This window comes from Coregonus clupeaformis, chromosome 33, assembly GCF_020615455.1.
Source record: "Coregonus clupeaformis isolate EN_2021a chromosome 33, ASM2061545v1, whole genome shotgun sequence".
NCBI lineage: Eukaryota > Metazoa > Chordata > Actinopteri > Salmoniformes > Salmonidae > Coregonus > Coregonus clupeaformis.
The window spans coordinates 33,660,471-33,678,873 of record NC_059224.1 but is presented as its reverse complement, the minus strand read 5'-3'; the positions used below and the strand labels follow the sequence as shown (position 1 = coordinate 33,678,873).

Genomic DNA, 18,403 nt, shown 5'->3' with positions numbered 1-18,403 from the left:
GGAGAAGCTACTGGAAGATCTTTAGTACAGTAGTCTCTGCTGGTAATTGTTTGGCATTCATAATCATAAACCATTTCGTTTCCTAAACGAAATAGCCTGTTTGAAATATTGACACGAACTTCAGTGAATAAATTAAATTCATATTTAACTATTGCTGTAAATTCCATACCAAAAGGTGTGGTGCACTAAGCAGCATGTTGAATTGTCAGCCTTATTCCATAACATCTACATTTAAATATATACAACAAGGATGAATACAGTCATATGGATAATACAAGAGCACTGCAATAAGTTAAGACAGTGATGAAAATCAAGACCTTTATTTTTTTTTATAAGTTACACACGCCTCAACAGTATAAAACAATTTATTTGCAAGAATGCAAAAACAATTGTTAGCCACCAACAATTGTTTAAAACTGGTAACAGTTTTTCAAATAATTGTTTGAGATGATAGAGGGAGTCAACTGTGTACAAAACCTGATCAAGTTGTTCAGTCTTCTTTATGCAATCCATGGGAAATAAATACATTTTTAAAAAGCTGCAGTATCCCATTTGAACTGGATGAACCCAGTCATATCCAGCTAACTCTGTGATTACATGCTCAACATGATGCAGAGTCAAGACAATTGTCACATACTTAAAATGTGACAAAAAGGCAGCTCATGGATGTCTGATCGACATTCATGTTGTACATCATGATTAGGCAAATATCTGTACACAAAGTAGACTGATGGCTTTCAAACGTAAGTGTGTATGCAACCTTCCAAAAGTATTGTCTGAAAACCCAACGTTGAATTGCATAGAATTCTACGTCGGGCAGAAATTAGCATTTGAATCAAGGAAGTTTCCTCTCACAACCGCTACAAGCCAGAATGTTGAATAAAATGATATTTTAACATACTTTACCAGTTGTCCGTGCGGTCCTTTTGGCGGTGGGAATGCGAGACAATATATCTACAGGAAAGTATAATTAAATCAACTTTTCAAAGCGCTGGTAGTGCATTCAGATTTCTATCACCTGAAGCATGCGCACAAGATGAAAATACATGCTGAGCTCCTGCAACGTGTTTACATGGTTCTGCGCATGGTTCAGGTGATAGAAATCAGAATGCAATACCAGCGCTCTGAAAAGTTGATGTAATTATACTTTCCTGTGGATATGTTGTCTCACATTCCTACCGCCAAAAGGACCAACTTCACAGACAACCAGTAAAGTATGTTAAAATATCATTTATTAAACATTCTGGCTTGTAGAAGTCGTGAGAGGAAACGTTCCTAATTCAAAACACTAATTTCTGCCCCACGTAGAATTAGATGCAATTCAACGTCAGGTTTCCAGGCAACCAAAAGGAATAGATCACATACAAAATACTTACTATCCTATCCCGGAAAGAAAAAGGGACACTGCAATGCTTCTGAAAAAAAGTAGATGTCTTTCTGGTGTTCAAGCTTTTACAAAAAGTAAACTGTTCCTAAACTATTATACAACCAGTAACTACATTATCTGAATAAGCACATAGCCAATTCAGTTCAAACCATATGAAAGCAGGGCTTGTTCATTCATTCGCTCATTACATGAGATTATTTAACATGCCCAGTTTGACTGTTGGCAGTGTTAGAATAACAGCATGCAGCACCTATAATAAACAAACTACATGTGCTCTGCTGTTGCCCTTGTGCTATTTAGTGGGTGGAACAAGCCTTGCTTTCATCAATTAAGTTTCCCTACTTACAGTAGACAGGGCAGTTGTATCCTCTGTACTGAGGTAGTTAACCAACCCTTTAAAAGACAAGTTCTGAAAATAACCACTTTCCTGGAATGCCTGACCATTTATGCCAGGTGGTTAACCTAACAACCTGCTAAACATTATCTTAAAACCAATCCAAACAGAATTAAACATGTATTTTCCATCGTAAAGCTGCATTAAGCACACAAATATACATTAGCGTCAAGCTCCTCTGAGCCACTTCAAATTTAGACAAAGTGCAAAAGTCATAACCACTTCAGGATGAACAGTCCACTGGGAACGCAACATCTTCAATAGTCATTTTAAATGGCATATTCTTTGGGGACATGGGGGAGGTGGCAAGCTTATAAAAACAGAGTGGCTGTGGTTTTGGATTTTCTGGAACCCCACTTGCCGTGGCTAATGATAGAGATTTCTGCACGTACATTATTATTATTTGTTTTACGTAGCTGCTGGCCACTCCGCTGCATACAGTAGATTCTGCTCAGTGGTCCGCTGCTGCTTCACCCTCCTTGACATGGAGGGCACACTTCATGTTGTAGCCTATACTAAAACGTTTTTTTGTTGTTTTTGTTTACAGTCTATGCTAAAGGCATGCTTTCCATGCCTCAAGCGTGACTTAGTGTTATTATTTTTTTCAGGAGGGGTGTTAGGCTACATGCAGCCATCATGTTGTACACAAACGACATGATCGATGCTCGTACAAACTTTGTCGGTTGTAACAGTTGTCTGTTGCAAACATAAGCACGACACAAAAGCAGTCTAGCGATTTAATGTCCTTAGCTGCTGCGTTAACATGCAGCCACTTAGGCAAGCATATCAAACACAAGCATGACACACAGGCAATCAAAATCGTGATTTAATTTAATTTTCTCATTATCGCAAACATTGGCTAGTTCTTTTTTCAGCAACTCTCGCTACGATATGGCAGCATACAATGAAAATTATGACAAATAGTAGGCTGTCTAAAGCAGTAGTTGACAAAACGCCGTAAAGAATAATAGCCCGCCGGGCGATGCAAAACGAACTCTCCCATTGTCAGACTCTGGTTACCTGTCCAGATACATACTCGCCTGCCTAGAACGTTCAGCTGCCCGGAGTTGGAAATGCTAGGCCGCTTACTCGTGCGGTACTTGCATGATTATTGAAAAGCGAAATAGCAGTTCGTAGGGCCTGAGTGTGGTTACAACGCAAAACTCAAGTGCGGAGTTACATGCAGCTATTTAGGCAGCATATCAAAACACAAGCAAGACAGAGACGCAGTCTAATTAGAGATTTAATTAAATTTTTCCATAATTACAAGCATTAGCTAAGCAGGAGGCAGTCAAAGTAGTATTGTTTTGTTTTTTTCAGGAACTTTGGCTAGTGTCTACGATAGGACTATAAAAGATGAGCCTACCTCACACAAAAACCTGATTGTTTTTTCTCAAATGGAATTAATGTGTAAGGACTGCGTCCTGCTTGTGCAACTGCAATATCCGTTAAAACAGACAGATGGTTGTATAGCCTTCATAATATATTTTTTGGAATGTTAGATCAAATCACTTCGGGGTTATTTCAGCTCTTCAGAAATATGAGGCAGAGACATAGGCTACCCATGGTTCGGAAGAGGGTGAGTAAAAAGAGAAACGTGAAGCGAGGGGGGGAGTGTGAGCAGCAGCTACGTAGTGTGCGTAAAATAACATGCGCAGAACGTGATCTGGATCCTTAGCTTTAAGAGGTTTCCAGAGGGGTGAAAACTCTACTCGCAGCCATGGCCTAAAAAGTCCAAGCAACAAGTGTCTTCGAGTTTGCCCTTTTGATTATCTTCTAATCTGGCAGTCTGGGAGATATGCTCCTGTAAGGCTGGAATATCATTGGACCATTGAGTTGACCTTACCATCACTTCCATTGGCAGCTTCCGGTATAACCCCACATAGCAGGTCAGTCTTCATAGTGACAGGTCAGGACCGGCCTCGACCCCTTTTCCCTGCTAGTCAGGTAACAAAAGGATGCAATTAGAAGATAGATCACAACAGAAGACCACATAACATCTAGCTAGCTACCCACATGTAACTACAGTAAACACAGTCTAATGGACATTAAAGGCAAACAAATTAACTTGAGTAAGGAAAAAGCAAACGTGTTTCTAAGCATTCACCAAGACTTCCACACCCTTCAACTTCACATGCAGCAAGGTTATGCCTTCAGGAAAAGGTCGAGCAGAACAGTGGCCTTGCTGTGTTATTTAAAAGGTGACCAGAGTCAAGTGGTTGGGATGTAGAAAGATTGGGGGGTATGGCCAAACTACAAGCACTACCTATAGACAGTTCATGCATGCCAATTATTCCCACCGTTGCTCAATTTGAGAAACACGCAAGATCCGTGTTAAGGCTACCAATGACTATGTAGATCCTTCTGGGTTAAGAAAATCGCCAGACTGATTTCTTAATAGCCAAAGGGATAGATTTGAAGTGGCCATCAATGAAAGACCACTTATTTTCATGGGATTTCTTTAACGAGAATCCATTTAATTTGGGCTACGAAATTGTGAAATCTAAATTGAGAATGTTTGAGATACGGTCTTGAAATAAAAAAACGAAACTCAAATGATGGAGTACGTCTCTACACATACGTAACACTTGAATTGTGGAAGATGCCGACTGCTGAGCTAAGTGATATTTTTTTTATGTCATGCAAAAGTGACATTGCAGCATATGGCTAACAAAAGCAAACCTTTAGTCCATTTCTTCCACAAGGAGCCTTAAATTTGAAGAGCGATTTTGCCGAAACATGAATTTGAAACAATTTGAGGTTTTGTACACGTGTGTGTGTATGTTTATTAAAGCAGACCAACAGTAAAAAATACAAGCCAAAATTTAAAGCCCAATAAATAGGACTAGTCTTTTTTCTTTTTACAAGACACGCCATTTCCTAGCATTATCTTCTGTAACATACAAATTGTAGTTTCATTTGTTTTAAATAGGTACATGTTTAGGAGACATAAGTTTAGTTGCTGTTAGCTACTTAAAACATGGAATCGCTAAAAACATACATAAAACTACAGCCAAATAAGACAGCTGGATCACATGATTGCAAATGTTTAATGTTTAAACCTGATTATGGAAATCGCATTAATCAACTTAAAAAATATAAAAACCAGTTCGCCAGAAGCAGGTGGAAGTGTGACTACTGTTCAAGTCCAAGCGGATTTGTAAAATATATACAAGATAAATCTTGCCAGTCACCAAATTGGAAAAAAGGGAGGCAACCATATGGATTTAGGGCAAATCAGATCAAGTCTCTAAAAAAGGATTTGGAATCAATGCCCTAATGTTCTACTTCCACTGTTGCCCAAAATAATCCTGATAAAACTCCTGGTTGTCAGATTTGTAACCATAGTTACCAGAACGATCACCACCTTGGAGCGGTTGCTGAGCAATGGGTTGAGAGCCCCAGTTCTGATTATTGGTCTGGCGCCGCTTGGAATCTGGCTGGTTGTACCCATCAGCTTTGCGCTTTCCTCCTACATTTCCACCGCGGCCACCCCTCGCACCACGTACCCCGCCGCGTCCTCTCTGTTGCACATCTCCTCTGGCACCTCTGCTTGATCCTGGACCACGACACGGGGAAAAGCCACCTCTGCCCCTGGGAGTGCCTGGCCCGCCTCGGCCTCTGGCTGGGGATGCCCCCCGTGCACCTCTGCCCCCTCTTCCTCTAGCGGGAGCCTGAAAGTCATCATAGCCGTAGTAGGGGTCCTCGTATCCCCCGCAGTAGTTGTTGTAATCATAACCATAATAATCGTAGGAATCCTCGTAGCCATAATAGTCGGGTGGGTAAGAATACCCTCCCCTACCACCACCTCTACCCCGGCCGCCTCTTGTGGGAGGGGGCAACTGAGGGGGGCCGTAGTTGTAATAATAATCATCATACCTATGGGAGAAACAAGCAGAACCATGCAAAAATGTTCAAGGCCCTGAACACACATTGACTCATTGTTCTGATTTGATGACTAAAGCCTTGTTCACACTGGCAGTTTAAGGTGACTCAAATCCTATTTTCTTGCATATCCGATTAGAATCTGTTGTTATTTTTCCGGCAGTCTGAACAGCCAAAAATCACATGGAATCAGATAATTCAACACACATTTCAAACCACCTTCGTAGATACAAATCTGATTCCTGGCCATGCAACTTGTCTGAATGGTCAAATCTGATTTATTTGCCCCCAAGTGGTTTTTAGACTGTTATTTTGCATATCTTGTTGCTTGTTAGCTGCTGTTTTGACAGTTTGACAAGAACACACTGTAGCTACCTAGCTTGTTAATTGTTTACAAACAAATGAGTGAATGTGCTAGAAAGATAAACAGCTACCTAGCTAGATAGTTGACTGCTGTGGCTAGCCAAAAAGGACTTGTTTTAAAAGGCTTTAAGTGTTATTACACTACTTGAACATTCAAAGCAACTGGGAAACGTCCATGGCAGGCATTGTTGTTACCTTAGCTTGCTACATAACTTGAGTGATAGGAAGCACGAGCACCACCGATCAGCCTACACCACTGCACACACATCCATCTTTACTATGACAACTAGTGTAGCCATGTCAGCAAATGACTGCCGTCTGAACACACACAAATCTGATTTGGTCACTTGTACCTTGCTGTCAGTACTCCAAAACGGATTTGGAAAACAAAACTGATTTGAGCATTGGGGCCTGCAGTGTAAACAAGGCTTTAGAATAAGTCATGCACCAATTTCAAATTGGGCCTTAAAGTGGAGCGCAAAAAAACATTTTGTAAAGACATCTCTTACATGTTTGTTTTGGCTGCTTGTCTCTGAGCTTTGCGTTCCTTCCTCTTCTGATCGGGGGGCTTTGCAAAGACTATGTCAATGTGCTCTCCTTCCAGAACTTTGCCATTCATTTCAGCCAACGCCTGTGGAGATGGTGGCAAACTACAGTCGTCATACAATTACACACCCTCAATGCACTGTCATTTACTTACAACAGTGTATTGTCATTATATTATCACTCAATATAAGTACCTTGACTGCACCGTCCCGCTCATCAAAGTGAACGAAGGCGTAATCTTTCAGTTTTTTCACTCGCTCCAGTTTACCAAACTTGCCGAAGGATTTTTCAAGTATTTCTTCCGTAACACTATTTGCAAGGTTTCGGACAAACAAAACTTTGACCTGTGGGTTGAAATGCACAACGGGAAACGTGTTAAGAACTTCAACTACATGGGTTACACACAGGCATCAGTGTGATCTCCACCCAGTTGAAGACTAGCGGTTGTATTTTGTTAAATGAAAGACATCCAAGGTTGATCAATCAACTGCAAGCCTATGAAGCGAGACTTCAGGTTGGAAATATATCAATGAAAATCTCCAGTGTCCTTCCACAGATTAAATAAATTGGAACCGTTCAGAAACTCATGCTATCCAGAAACCCTGGTATCGTCCCAAATGGCACCCTATCCCCTACAGTGCCTTCAGAAAGTATACACACCCCTAGACTTTCCACATTTTGTTATGTTAGACTGAATTTTAAAATGGCTTACATTGAGATTTTGTGTCACTGGCCTGCAATACCCCATAACGTCAAAGTGGAATTATGTTTTTAGAAATGTTTACAAAGTAATAAAATTTGAAAAGCTGAAATGTCTTGAGTCAATAGGAATTCAACCCCTTTGTTATGGCAAGCCCAAAAGATGTTCAGGAGTAAAAATGTGCTTAACAAGTCACATAATAAGTTGTATGGACTCACTGTGTGCAATAGTGTTTAACATGATTTTTTAAATGACTACCTCATCTCTGTACTCCACACATACAGATAATTGTAAGGCCCTGCAGTCGAGCAGTGAATTTCAAACACAGATTCAACCACAAAGACGAAGGGCACTTATTGTTTGATGGGGAAAAATACAAAAAGCAGACATTGAATATCCCTTTGAGCATAGTGAAGTTATTAAATACACTTTGGATGGTGTATCAATACACCCAGTCACTACACAGATACAGGCGTCCTTTCTAACTCAGTTGCCGGAGAGGAAGGAAACTGTTCTGGGATTTCAACATGAGGCAAATGGTGACTTTCAAACAGTTATAGAGTTTAATATCTGTGATAGGAGAAAACTGAGGATGGATCAACAACAAATTTGTTACTCCACAATACTAACCTAAAATGACAGAGTGAAAAGAAGGAAGCCTGTACAGAATATGCATCCTGTTTGCAATAAGGCACCAAAGTAAAACTGCAAAAAATGTCCCCCCGAAAATGTACTTTATGTCCTGAATACATAGTGTTATGTTTGGGGCAAACATAAAATAATAAATAATATGCCATTTAGCAGACGCTTTTATCCAAAGCGACTTACAGTCATGCGTGCATACATTTTTACGTATGGGTGGTCCCGGGGATCGAACCCACTACCTTGGCGTTACAAGCGCTGTGCTCTACCAGCTGAGCTACAGAGGACCACATCTCTGAGTACCACTTTTTTCAAGCACGGAGGTGGCTGCTTCATGTCATAGGTATGCTTGTCATCGGCAAGGACTAGGGAGTTTTTTTTTGGATAAAAAGAAACAGAATAAAGCTCAGCAAAAGCAAAATCCTCAGCAGGCCAATAATGTTAAACACAAGGCCAAATATACACTGGAGTTGCTTACCAAGACGACATTGAACGTTCCTGAGTGGCCTAGTTACAGTTTTGACTTAAATCGTCATGAAAATCTAAGGCAAAACTTGAAAATGGCTGTCTAGCAATGATCAACAACCAACTTGACAGAGCTTGAAGAATATTAACAATAATAATGTGCAAATATTGTACAATCCAGGTGTGCAACGCTCTTAGACTTACCCAGAAAGACTCACGGCTGTAAATCGCTGCCAAAGGTGATTCTAACATGTCCTGACTCAGAGGTGCGAATACTCATGTAAATGTGATATCGGTTTTCATTTTCAATAAATGTGCAAACATTTCTACAAACATGTTTTCACTGTCATTATGGGGTATTGTCAAATCATATCAAATTTTAGTCACATGCGCCGAATACAACAGGTGTAGACCTTACAGTGAAATGCTTACTTACAAGGGGGGGGGGGGGGCAATGCAAATAGTCTGGGTAGCCATAAGATTAGATGTTCAGGAGTCTTATGGTTTGGGGGTAGAAGCTGTTTAGAAGCCTCTTGGACCTAGACTTGGTGCTCCGGTACCGCTTGCCGTGCGGTAGCAAAGACAACAGTCTATGACTAGGGTGGCTGGAGTTTTTGACAATTTCCTTCCTCTGACACCGCCTGGTATAGAGGTCCTGGATGGCAGGAAGCTTGGCCCCAGTGATGTACTGGGCCGTACGCACTACCCTCTGTAGTGCCTTGCGGTCAGAGGCCGAGCAGTTGCCATACCAGGCAGTGATGCAACCAGTCAGGATGCTCTCGATGGTGCAGCTGTAGAACCTTTTGAGGATCTGAGGACCCATGCCAAATCTTTTCAGTCTCTTTAGGTGGAATAGGTTTTGTCGTGCCCTCTTCACGACTGTCTTGGTGTGCTTGGACCATGTTTGTTTGTTGGTGATGTGGACACCAAGGAACTTGAAGCTCTCAACCTGCTCCACTACAGCCCCGATGATGAGAATGGGGGCGTGCTCAGTCCTCTTCTTTTTCCTGTAGTCCACAATCATCTCCTTTGTCTTCATCACGTTGAGGGAGAGGTGGTTGTCCTGGCACCACACGGCCAGGTCTCTGACCTCCTCCCTATAGGCTGTCTCGTCGTTGTCGGTGATCAGGCCTACCACTGTTGTGTCATCGGCAAACTTAATGGTGGTGTTGGAGTCGTGCCTTGCCATGCAGTCATGAGTGAACAGGGAGTACAGGAGGGGACTGAGCACGCACCCCTGAGGGGCCCCCGTGTTGAGGATCAGCTTGGCGGATGTGTTGTTACCTACCTTAACCACCTGGGGCGGCCCGTCAGGAAGTCCAGGATCCAGTTGCAGAGGGAGGTTTTTAGTGATGAGCTTTGAGGGCACTATGGTGTTGAACGCTGAGCTGTAGTCAATTAATAGCATTCTCACATACAGTGTGGGAAAAAAGTATTTAGTCAGCCACCAATTGTGCAAGTTCTCCCACTTAAAAAGATGAGAGAGCCCTGTAATTTTCATCATAGGTACACGTCAACTATGACAGACAAATTGAGATTTTTTTCTCCAGAAAATCACATTGTAGGATTTTTTATGATTTTATTTGCAAATTATGGTGGAAAATAAGTATTTGGTCACCTACAAACAAGCAAGATTTCTGGCTCTCACAGACCTGTAACAACTTCTTTAAGAGGCTCCTCTGTCCTCCACTCGTTACCTGTATTAATGGCACCTGTTTGAACTTGTTATCAGTATAAAAGACACCTGTCCACAACCTCAAACAGTCACACTCCAAACTCCACTATGGCCAAGACCAAAGAGCTGTCAAAGGACACCAGAAACACAATTGTAGACCTGCACCAGGCTGGGAAGACTGAATCTGCAATAGGTAAGCAGCTTGGTTTGAAGAAATCAACTGTGGGAGCAATTATTAGGAAATGGAAGACATACAAGACCACTGATAATCTCCCTCGATCTGGGGCTCCACGCAAGATCTCACCCCGTGGGGTCAAAATGATCACAAGAACGGTGAGCAAAAATCCCAGAACCACACGGGGGGACCTAGTGAATGACCTGCAGAGAGCTGGGACCAAAGTAACAAAGCCTACCATCAGTAACACACTACGCCGCCAGGGACTCAAATCCTGCAGTGCCAGACGTATCCCCCTGCTTAAGCCAGTACATGTCCAGGCCCGTCTGAAGTTTGCTAGAGTGCATGTGGATGATCCAGAAGAGGATTGGGAGAATGTCATATGGTCAGATGAAACCAAAATATAACTTTTTGGTAAAAACTCAACTCGTCGTGTTTGGAGGACAAAGAATGCTGAGTTGCATCCAAAGAACACCATACCTACTGTGAAGCATGGGGGTGGAAACATCATGCTTTGGGGCTGTTTTTCTGCAAAGGGACCAGGACGACTGATCCGTGTAAAGGAAAGAATGAATGGGGCCATGTATCGTGAGATTTTGAGTGAAAACCTCCTTCCATCAGCAAGGGCATTGAAGATGAAACGTGGCTGGGTCTTTCAGCATGACAATGATCCCAAACACACCGCCCGGGCAACGAAGGAGTGGCTTCGTAAGAAGCATTTCAAGGTCCTGGAGTGGCCTAGCCAGTCTCCAGATCTCAACATAGAAAATCTTTGGAGGGAGTTGAAAGTCTGTGTTGCCCAGCGACAGCCCCAAAACATCACTGCTCTAGAGGAGATCTGCATGGAAGAATGGGCCAAAATACCAGCAACAGTGTGTGAAAACCTTGTGAAGACTTACAGAAAGCGTTTGACCTGTGTCATTGCCAACAAAGGGTATATAACAAAGTATTGAGAAACTTTTGTTATTGACCAAATACTTATTTTCCACCATAATTTGCAAATAAATTCATTAAAAATCCTACAATGCGATTTTCTGGATTTTTTTCCCTCATTTTGTCTGTCATAGTTGACGTGTACCTATGATGAAAATTACAGGGCTCTCTCATCTTTTTAAGTGGGAGAACTTGCACAATTGGTGGCTGACTAAATACATTTTTCCCCACTGTAGGTGTTCCTTTTGTCCAGGTGTGAAAAGGCAGTGTGGAGCACAATAGAGATTGCATCTGTGGATCTGTTGGGGCGGTATGCACATTGGAGTGGGTCTAGGGTTTCTGGGATAATGGTGTGCAGATGGGTGAAAAAATCTATTTAATCAATTTTGAATTCAGGCTGTAACAAAATGTAGAATAAGTCAAGGGGTATTAATACTTTCTGAAAGCACTGTATATAGTGCACTACTTTTGAGAAGGTCCAATGGGCCCTGGTCAAAAGCAGTGCACTATATAGGAAATAGGGTGCCCCTTATTTCATCACTTTGTAATCAGCAGATCACTTACCTTGGCCATAACCTCTGGATCAGGGTCCTCGATGGGGTCTGCCCATTCCACAGTAACCGCCGTCCCCCACACTTTCACCTTGCCACTCATTAGCCTGCGTCTGGCCTGAGCAGCAGTTTTATGGTCCTCGTATTCCAAAAAGCAAAAACCTCTGTTCTTCGTTTTGTCATCCGGCTGATGGTACAGTATGACATCGTTAAGACCCTCTGTTGGAAATAGAAAAAGTTAGGTGAGGTTTGAGCAAAATGTGATCTTGAAGTATTTAGTCACAACCACAGACATGTCGTTGACTTAATAAAATGAAAAGTGCCGATCTCACCCATCAACAAAGACCTTTCTTACCTGTGACTTTAGCAAACTCCTCCACAATCTGTTCTTTCGTTTTACTCTTGGGGATGGAGCCGACGAACAGACGGTTATTGGCAACAGATATACACACTCCAATGTGTTTGCCGGGGCGTATTTCATGATTATTACACTGGGGAAAGAGGAACTCATCAACCAGTGTGACAACAAGGATAAATATAAAACAGCCATGGCACAGACAATGCCAAAGTGCATACTTCCAAACAGACTGATAGGCTGAAGAGACAGGCCATAACTGGAGGCACGGGGAGACACTGACCAGGTTTACTGCCGCCAAGGCAGCCTCTTTAGTGCAGAAAGTGACAAAGGCGTAGCCCCTGTTCAAGCAACTAAGGGGGTCCATCATTAGACGTAGATCCCAGATAGGTCCCGCCTTCTCAAAGAGGGGCACCAGCTCATCCTCAAACAAGTCTCGAGGAATTTTCCCAACAAATATCTGCAAAGGGAGGTCATGAAACATGTAATGAAGAAACATTTGTGAGCAGCTAAGAAATTGCTCAGTTCTGGAAACGTAAACACCCAAAATATTTATGGGAATCAAGGAGATGAGAGCAGAAAAAAAACATTTAATTTCAGCGTTTTACGTTTCGGCCCAGTCAGATCTTAGCGGTAAGCTCTCAGTGTAACAAGAGTCACTCCAGAATTACAAATGTCATCATAAGGCCAAACAGAGATTTGTAGACATTTGATGGTCTCATTCAAAAGTGTTCACTGAAAGATAAAGACCTTACCTCTGTTCCAATAGTGGGTTGAGCACCTGAATACACAGACTCTGGGGGGGGGCCTCCATACTTCCGCTGACCCGTTGTCACATCAAGTGTATAGATGGTTCTATCAAGCAGAGCCTGCCATTATCAAAAGAAAAAACATTTAATGTTGCTGTAACCACACACAAACACAGCTTGATTTTCACACATAACCACAATAACTCAGCTATGCAAAAATATGCGATCACTTAGTCTAAATTGACAGACCTTTGTAACATTGGTATAATATTCCGACAAGCTAAGTCAAGATCAAGATCAAGTCTGCCAACAAACGAGCAAGACTTACAATAGACTATGCCAAGGTGGTGGGAAGAGATTGGAACAGAGGCATGCTTTCATCTCTAGAAAGAGTAAACTTTCTTCCTGGTGTTGACATACTTTTATTTTCGCCTCATCTGGTCCTTTCGTGGAATCTGAAACTCTGGTCCCTTGCTTCTCCCTCTGTCTGTAAGTCTTCATTACTCCACAGAGGAAGGCACTTTTGTTCTGAAAAGGAAAGTTGGAACTTTTAGTACTCCCTGTGTTTCATTAAATCTTCAACCAAGTGTAACACAGCAGCCACTTACTTGCACATGCGACAGGTCACTTTCCTTAAACTGAAGCAGGACTTGCAGAGCACCTTCTTCGTTAAATTCTTTCAATGCTTCAATAGCTCTTTCATCTAGGTCACTGTGCGCTACCAGGCCTGTAGAAGAGCGACATTTCAAGTATAACCATTGTTTGCCAAATGACAGCACAAAGAACTCACGGGAATATGTCCAATCAGATCTTAGCGGTAAACCATCACAGCAATGTTGAGTTGCTCCAGTATTTGAGTATAGAGATCATCATGTGGACAACAAAAATAGAAGAAAAAAGTGTAGCCACTGCTTGAAATAGTCCCAGCTAGGCTAGTTGTACATTATAAAACATGAAGAATTATGAATTATGCTTACAGAAACCAAGGAAATGCACATAAACAAGCTCATCAAGAGGGAAAACTATCTCGCTATCTGCACCCACAACCAAAAGTATGAATCCTACTGCATGAACCAGGTCAGCTGTACATGCACAAATAAATTCAGACATCTGAACCGCCCCACTACGCTTTTCTTTTGCACCCCAGTTATAATTACCATGTCCATAATGTGCCTTCAGGGGACATCACCTGTCCCAGCCTAGGCAGCTGCTGCCATTGTTCCTGCATATGTCCAGCTGGCCCCCGAGACCATATCAAGACATCCTTATTAAAGACATGCTCCGAAACTTTGGCGACAACTAAGTATTTTTTAAACCTCCCGCTTTGGGCTGGATGTGTCAATGTGTAGTTCATACATGCATAACCTATTAGCAGAATTACGGTTAGCCATAGCCTAGCTCCTCAACTCCATCCAGACACAATGCATTCAAATTCACAGTTCTTTGGTATGGTGAGGATAGCTTTGTTGTTACTATTATTATTTTGTAAATAAATCACAAAGTTGCTAAGCTTCTAATATAAATACAAACTAAAAAGGATGAACATGACTCAAACTGTTAGGTTATGCATAACATGCACTTACCTGCTATGTAAATTGCATCTAGTTTTTCTGCAACTTTCTGTGGTAAACCAGCATCTAATAAAGGCTGGTAATTTTCTGAATGGGTAACTTCAGCTGTAGTTGTGTCCACTTCAGTTGTGTCTATTGGTTCCTCTGTACCATTCCCATTTACATGATCGGTCGCCATCTGTTTAATGCAATGATGAGTAACATTTATTGAATAACCGGGTAAGTTCATGTTCCAATAACACATAAGTACCTACTGCACTTTGCCAATTCAAATAAGCAAAACATACAAACTTCCAGGCATATCATCATTGGTTGCCTGGCATTAAATACTATGTCGGGCAGAAATGAGTGTTTGAATCAGGAAAGTTTCCTCTCACGACCTCAACAAGCCAGAGAGTTAAATAAAATGATATTTTAACGTACTTTACCGGTTGTCCTGGCAGTTGGTCAATTTGGAACAGGAATGTGAGACAATATATCCACAGGAAAGTACAATTACATCACGTTTTTAAAGTGCTAGTCGTGTTCAGATTTCTATCACCTGAAGCATGCACAGAACCATGTAAACAAGTGCACGAACTCGACAAGTATGCATGCATCTCCTGCATATTTTTTTATTCTTGTGCACATGTTTCGAGTGAATCTGATAGCACTACCAGCGCTCTGAAAAGTTGATGTAATTATACTTTCCTGTGGACATACTGTCTCACATTCCTACATCCAAAAGGACCAACAGGTAAAGTATGTTAAAATATTTTATTCAACATTCTGGATGTAGAGGTCGTGGGGAAACTTTCCTGATTCAAACGTTATTTTCTGCCCAACTTAGAATTCAATGTAATTCAACGTCGGGTTTCCAGGCAACATCATTGCATACCAAGAAGCATTTAATTAATTGTCCTAGCCAGTTTGGTGCATATAATACAAAATCAACCCTCTTATGCTAATCACGAAACTACTGCATTGAAGAAAAATTGTTATGACAAAAGCCATCATCAGTTATGTTACGTCGATGGTCTTGTTTTAACAAGTTAGCTAGATACTAGGGTGACAGGGCAATTTTTTTTGTCAGGACACGTCCATAGACACCAGGCTTTATACTGAACATATTACTAGCTACCTGCAATGGGAGTCATTGGCTAACATTTGCATTCGAGCAGAACCAGCTAACTACTTACTGTAGTTACCTAACGTTACACGTGCTTTGTGTACACCCATATTGTTTTCTGAAACTCTTGCTGCAGGCTTGTTTAGCAATGCATTGGAAGCTAACTAAGTAGCTTAACTACGTTAGCTAACGTTACTATAACGTAACTGAAAACAACTTTAACGTAAGTTAGATAGCCAAGAAGAGATGTTTGAGAATGTCAGTTCAACGTTTCAACGACTTAGCTAATGTATTAGTTTGATAACTAGCAAGCAATGTTTCAACATTTACATTACATTTTAGTCATTTAGCAGACGCTCTTATCCAGAGCGACTTACAGAGACTTCAGTCTTTGCAATCCCATTGACCAGTCCACGAGACATCCACGCCGCGTAGCCAATGTTAGCCATAGCAACCTGCTTACCAGTAGTTGCTAGCTAAAGCGAATAACATGTAGCTAGCTAACGATAATTAACCTTTGTCATGCGTTTCTCGTCTGAAATGTCACACCGCTTCGGCCTGGTCTCCAGCCGCAAAATAACTAGCTAGCTAACGTTATCTAGCTCTGACGAATTCATTTTCAAAATGTCGGGTAGGACTCGAGTTAGCTAACCACTTTCCACATTGTTTGAGAACACTGCCAGAACAAAACACGTCACTTATCCGCGTAGCTTCACCAGTTAACACATCATGTAAATACTTACCATTCGATAGTTCAGCAAGGTACAAGGTGATGATTTTGTCTGATTTCAGGGTGTGTGTAAAAAAATAAAATAAACTACGATTCCCGGCTTAAGGTTTAGGTCAGGTTCCCGTCCCGATGATGTGAAATGGCGGCTAGTTGACTGACGCTGAGAGTGTGTTGTCACTAGTTACCACAGCCACAAAGTCAAACTTGACTAAGTCATATAAACAGAAATGAGTTTTGGGGTCTTAATTTAAGATCAGGGTTAGGCATATGGTTAGCAGTGTGGTTAGATTTAAAAAAATAGATATTGTAGAAATATGCGGGGTGTGTGACTTTGTGGCTGCGGTAACGAATGACGACCCTGCAAGTGCTTCTACATCTATGGGGTTTCTGCAACTGCTAACCACGGGCTGGTGCATTTTCGCGGGGCTACTGGGAGCTTTTGGCACAGAACAGAAGCAATGGCATAGTAACATTATTTGTCCAGAACAAACAGGGAGACAAAGGTGTTAAATATTTCAGGCATCATAACTATCTTCTTCACTCTTCATGTCCCATGAATTAGTTATTCTCACAAGAAAAGGTATCAGGGCATATGGACCCAAATGAAAGTGTACAGTGCCTTCAGAAAGTATTCACACCCCTTGACTTTTTCCCAAATGTTGTTGTTTTACAGCCTGAATTTGAAATAGATTAAAATGAGATTTTTTTGTCACTGGCCTACACACAATACCCCATAATTTCAAAGTGGAATACTTAAAAATGAAAACCTGAAATGTCTCCAGTCAATATTCAACCCCTTTGTTATGGCAAGCCTAAATAAGTTTAGGTGTATATGTTCCTGAGTGGGCAAGTTACAGTTTTGACTTAAATCTGCTATAAAATCTAGGCAAGACCTGAAAATGGTTGTCTAGCAATGATCAACAACCAATTTGACAGAGCTTGATTAAAGAATAATGGCCAAATGTTGTACAATCCAGGTGTGGAAAGCTCTTGAGACTTACCCAGAAAGACTCACAGCTGTAAACGCTGCCAAAGGCGATAAAAATAAATAATAATAATAATAATTTCACCTTTATTTAACCAGGTAGGCCAGTTGAGAACAAGTTCTCATTTACAACTGCGACCTGGCCAAGATAAAGCAAAGCAGTGCAATAAAAACAACAACAACACAGAGTTACACATGGGATAAACAAAACATACAGTCAATAACACAATAGAAAATCTATATACAGTGTGTGCAAATGTAATAAATTATGGAGGTAAGGCAATAAATAGGCCATAGTGCAAAATAATTACAATTTAGTATTAACACTGGAGTGATAGATGTGCAGAAGATGATGTGCAAATAGAGATACTGGGGTGCAAATGAGCAAAATAAATAAAAATATGGGGATGAGGTAGTTGGGTGGGCTAATTACAGATGGGCTGTGTACAGGTGCAGTGATCGGTAAGCTGCTCTGACAACTGATGCTTAAAGTTAGTGAGGGAGATAAGAGTCTCCAGCTTCAGAGATTTTTGCAGTTCGTTCCAGTCATTAGCAGCAGAGAACTGGAAGGAATGGCGGCCAAAGGAGGTGTTGGCTTTGGGGATGACCAGTGAGATATACCTGCTGGAGCGCATACTATGGGTGGGTGTTGCTATGGTGATCAATGAGCTAAGATAAGGCAGGGATTTGCCTAGCAGAGATTTATAGATGACCTGGAGCCAGTGGGATTGGTGACGAATATGTAGTGAGGGCCAACCAACGAGAGCGTACAGGTCAGAATGGTTGGTAGTATATGGGGCTTTGGTGACAAAACGGATGGCACTGTAAAATACTACATTTACATTACATTTTAGTCATTTAGCAGACGCTCTTATCCAGAGCGACTTACAGTTAGTGAGTGCATACATTTTCATACTGGCCCCCCGTGGGAAACGAACCCACAACCCTGGCGTTGCAAGCGCCATGCTCTACCAACTGAACTACAGTTGGAGGCTATTTTGTAAATGACATCGCCGAAGTCAAGGATCGGTAGGATAGTCAGTTTTACGAGGGCATGTTTGGCAGCATGAGTGAAGGAGGCTTTGTTGCGAAATAGGAAGCCAATTCTAGATTTAACTTTGGATTGGAGATGCTTAATGTGAGTCTGGAAAGAGAGTTTACGGTCTAACCAGACACCTAGGTACTTGTA

The 18,403-nt window shown here is 41.6% G+C and overlaps 2 protein-coding genes across 7 annotated transcripts in view; both read right to left on the bottom strand.

Moving 5' to 3' along the window:
* The window catches only part of LOC121549038 (sorting nexin-14), a 32,372-nt gene extending 28,659 nt beyond the window's left edge, over positions 1-3,713 (bottom strand). The window contains exon 1 of the mRNA XM_041860831.1: positions 3,628-3,713. The gene's annotated coding sequence lies outside the window, so the exon portion shown is untranslated. The remainder of the gene's footprint in view (positions 1-3,627) is intronic.
* On the bottom strand, positions 305-16,594 carry LOC121549039 (heterogeneous nuclear ribonucleoprotein Q). 6 transcript variants are annotated; one of them, XM_041860836.2, is made up of 12 exons: positions 15,877-16,074; positions 14,404-14,569; positions 13,429-13,547; positions 13,241-13,348; positions 12,827-12,940; positions 12,355-12,531; positions 12,072-12,207; positions 11,730-11,935; positions 6,770-6,919; positions 6,539-6,660; positions 5,291-5,660; positions 305-3,720 (listed from the first exon to the last, which is right to left on the bottom strand). In XM_041860836.2, exons 1-12 carry the CDS (start codon positions 15,946-15,948, stop codon positions 3,679-3,681), a joined length of 1,782 nt encoding a protein of 593 aa, XP_041716770.1. In that variant the 5' UTR covers positions 15,949-16,074; the 3' UTR covers positions 305-3,678. The 6 variants fall into 6 exon arrangements, with proteins under 6 accessions (XP_041716770.1, XP_041716768.1, XP_041716771.1 ...); XM_041860834.2 differs by having other exon boundaries at positions 5,134-5,660; positions 15,877-16,072; XM_041860837.2 differs by having other exon boundaries at positions 3,633-3,717.
* Between the last annotated feature and the right edge of the window lie 1,809 nt (positions 16,595-18,403).

Excerpts from the sequence above, each read along its gene's own strand:
- LOC121549039 (XM_041860833.2), bottom strand. The coding sequence starts at position 15,948 with ATGGCTAACATTGGCTACGCGGCGTGGATGTCTCGTGGACTGGTCAAT. Across the intron at positions 13,548-14,403 it reads AGATGCAATTTACATAGCAG|GCCTGGTAGCGCACAGTGAC; the intron begins GTAAGTGCATGT and ends GCTCTTCTACAG. Across the intron at positions 13,349-13,428 it reads GTGACCTGTCGCATGTGCAA|AACAAAAGTGCCTTCCTCTG; the intron begins GTAAGTGGCTGC and ends TTTCCTTTTCAG.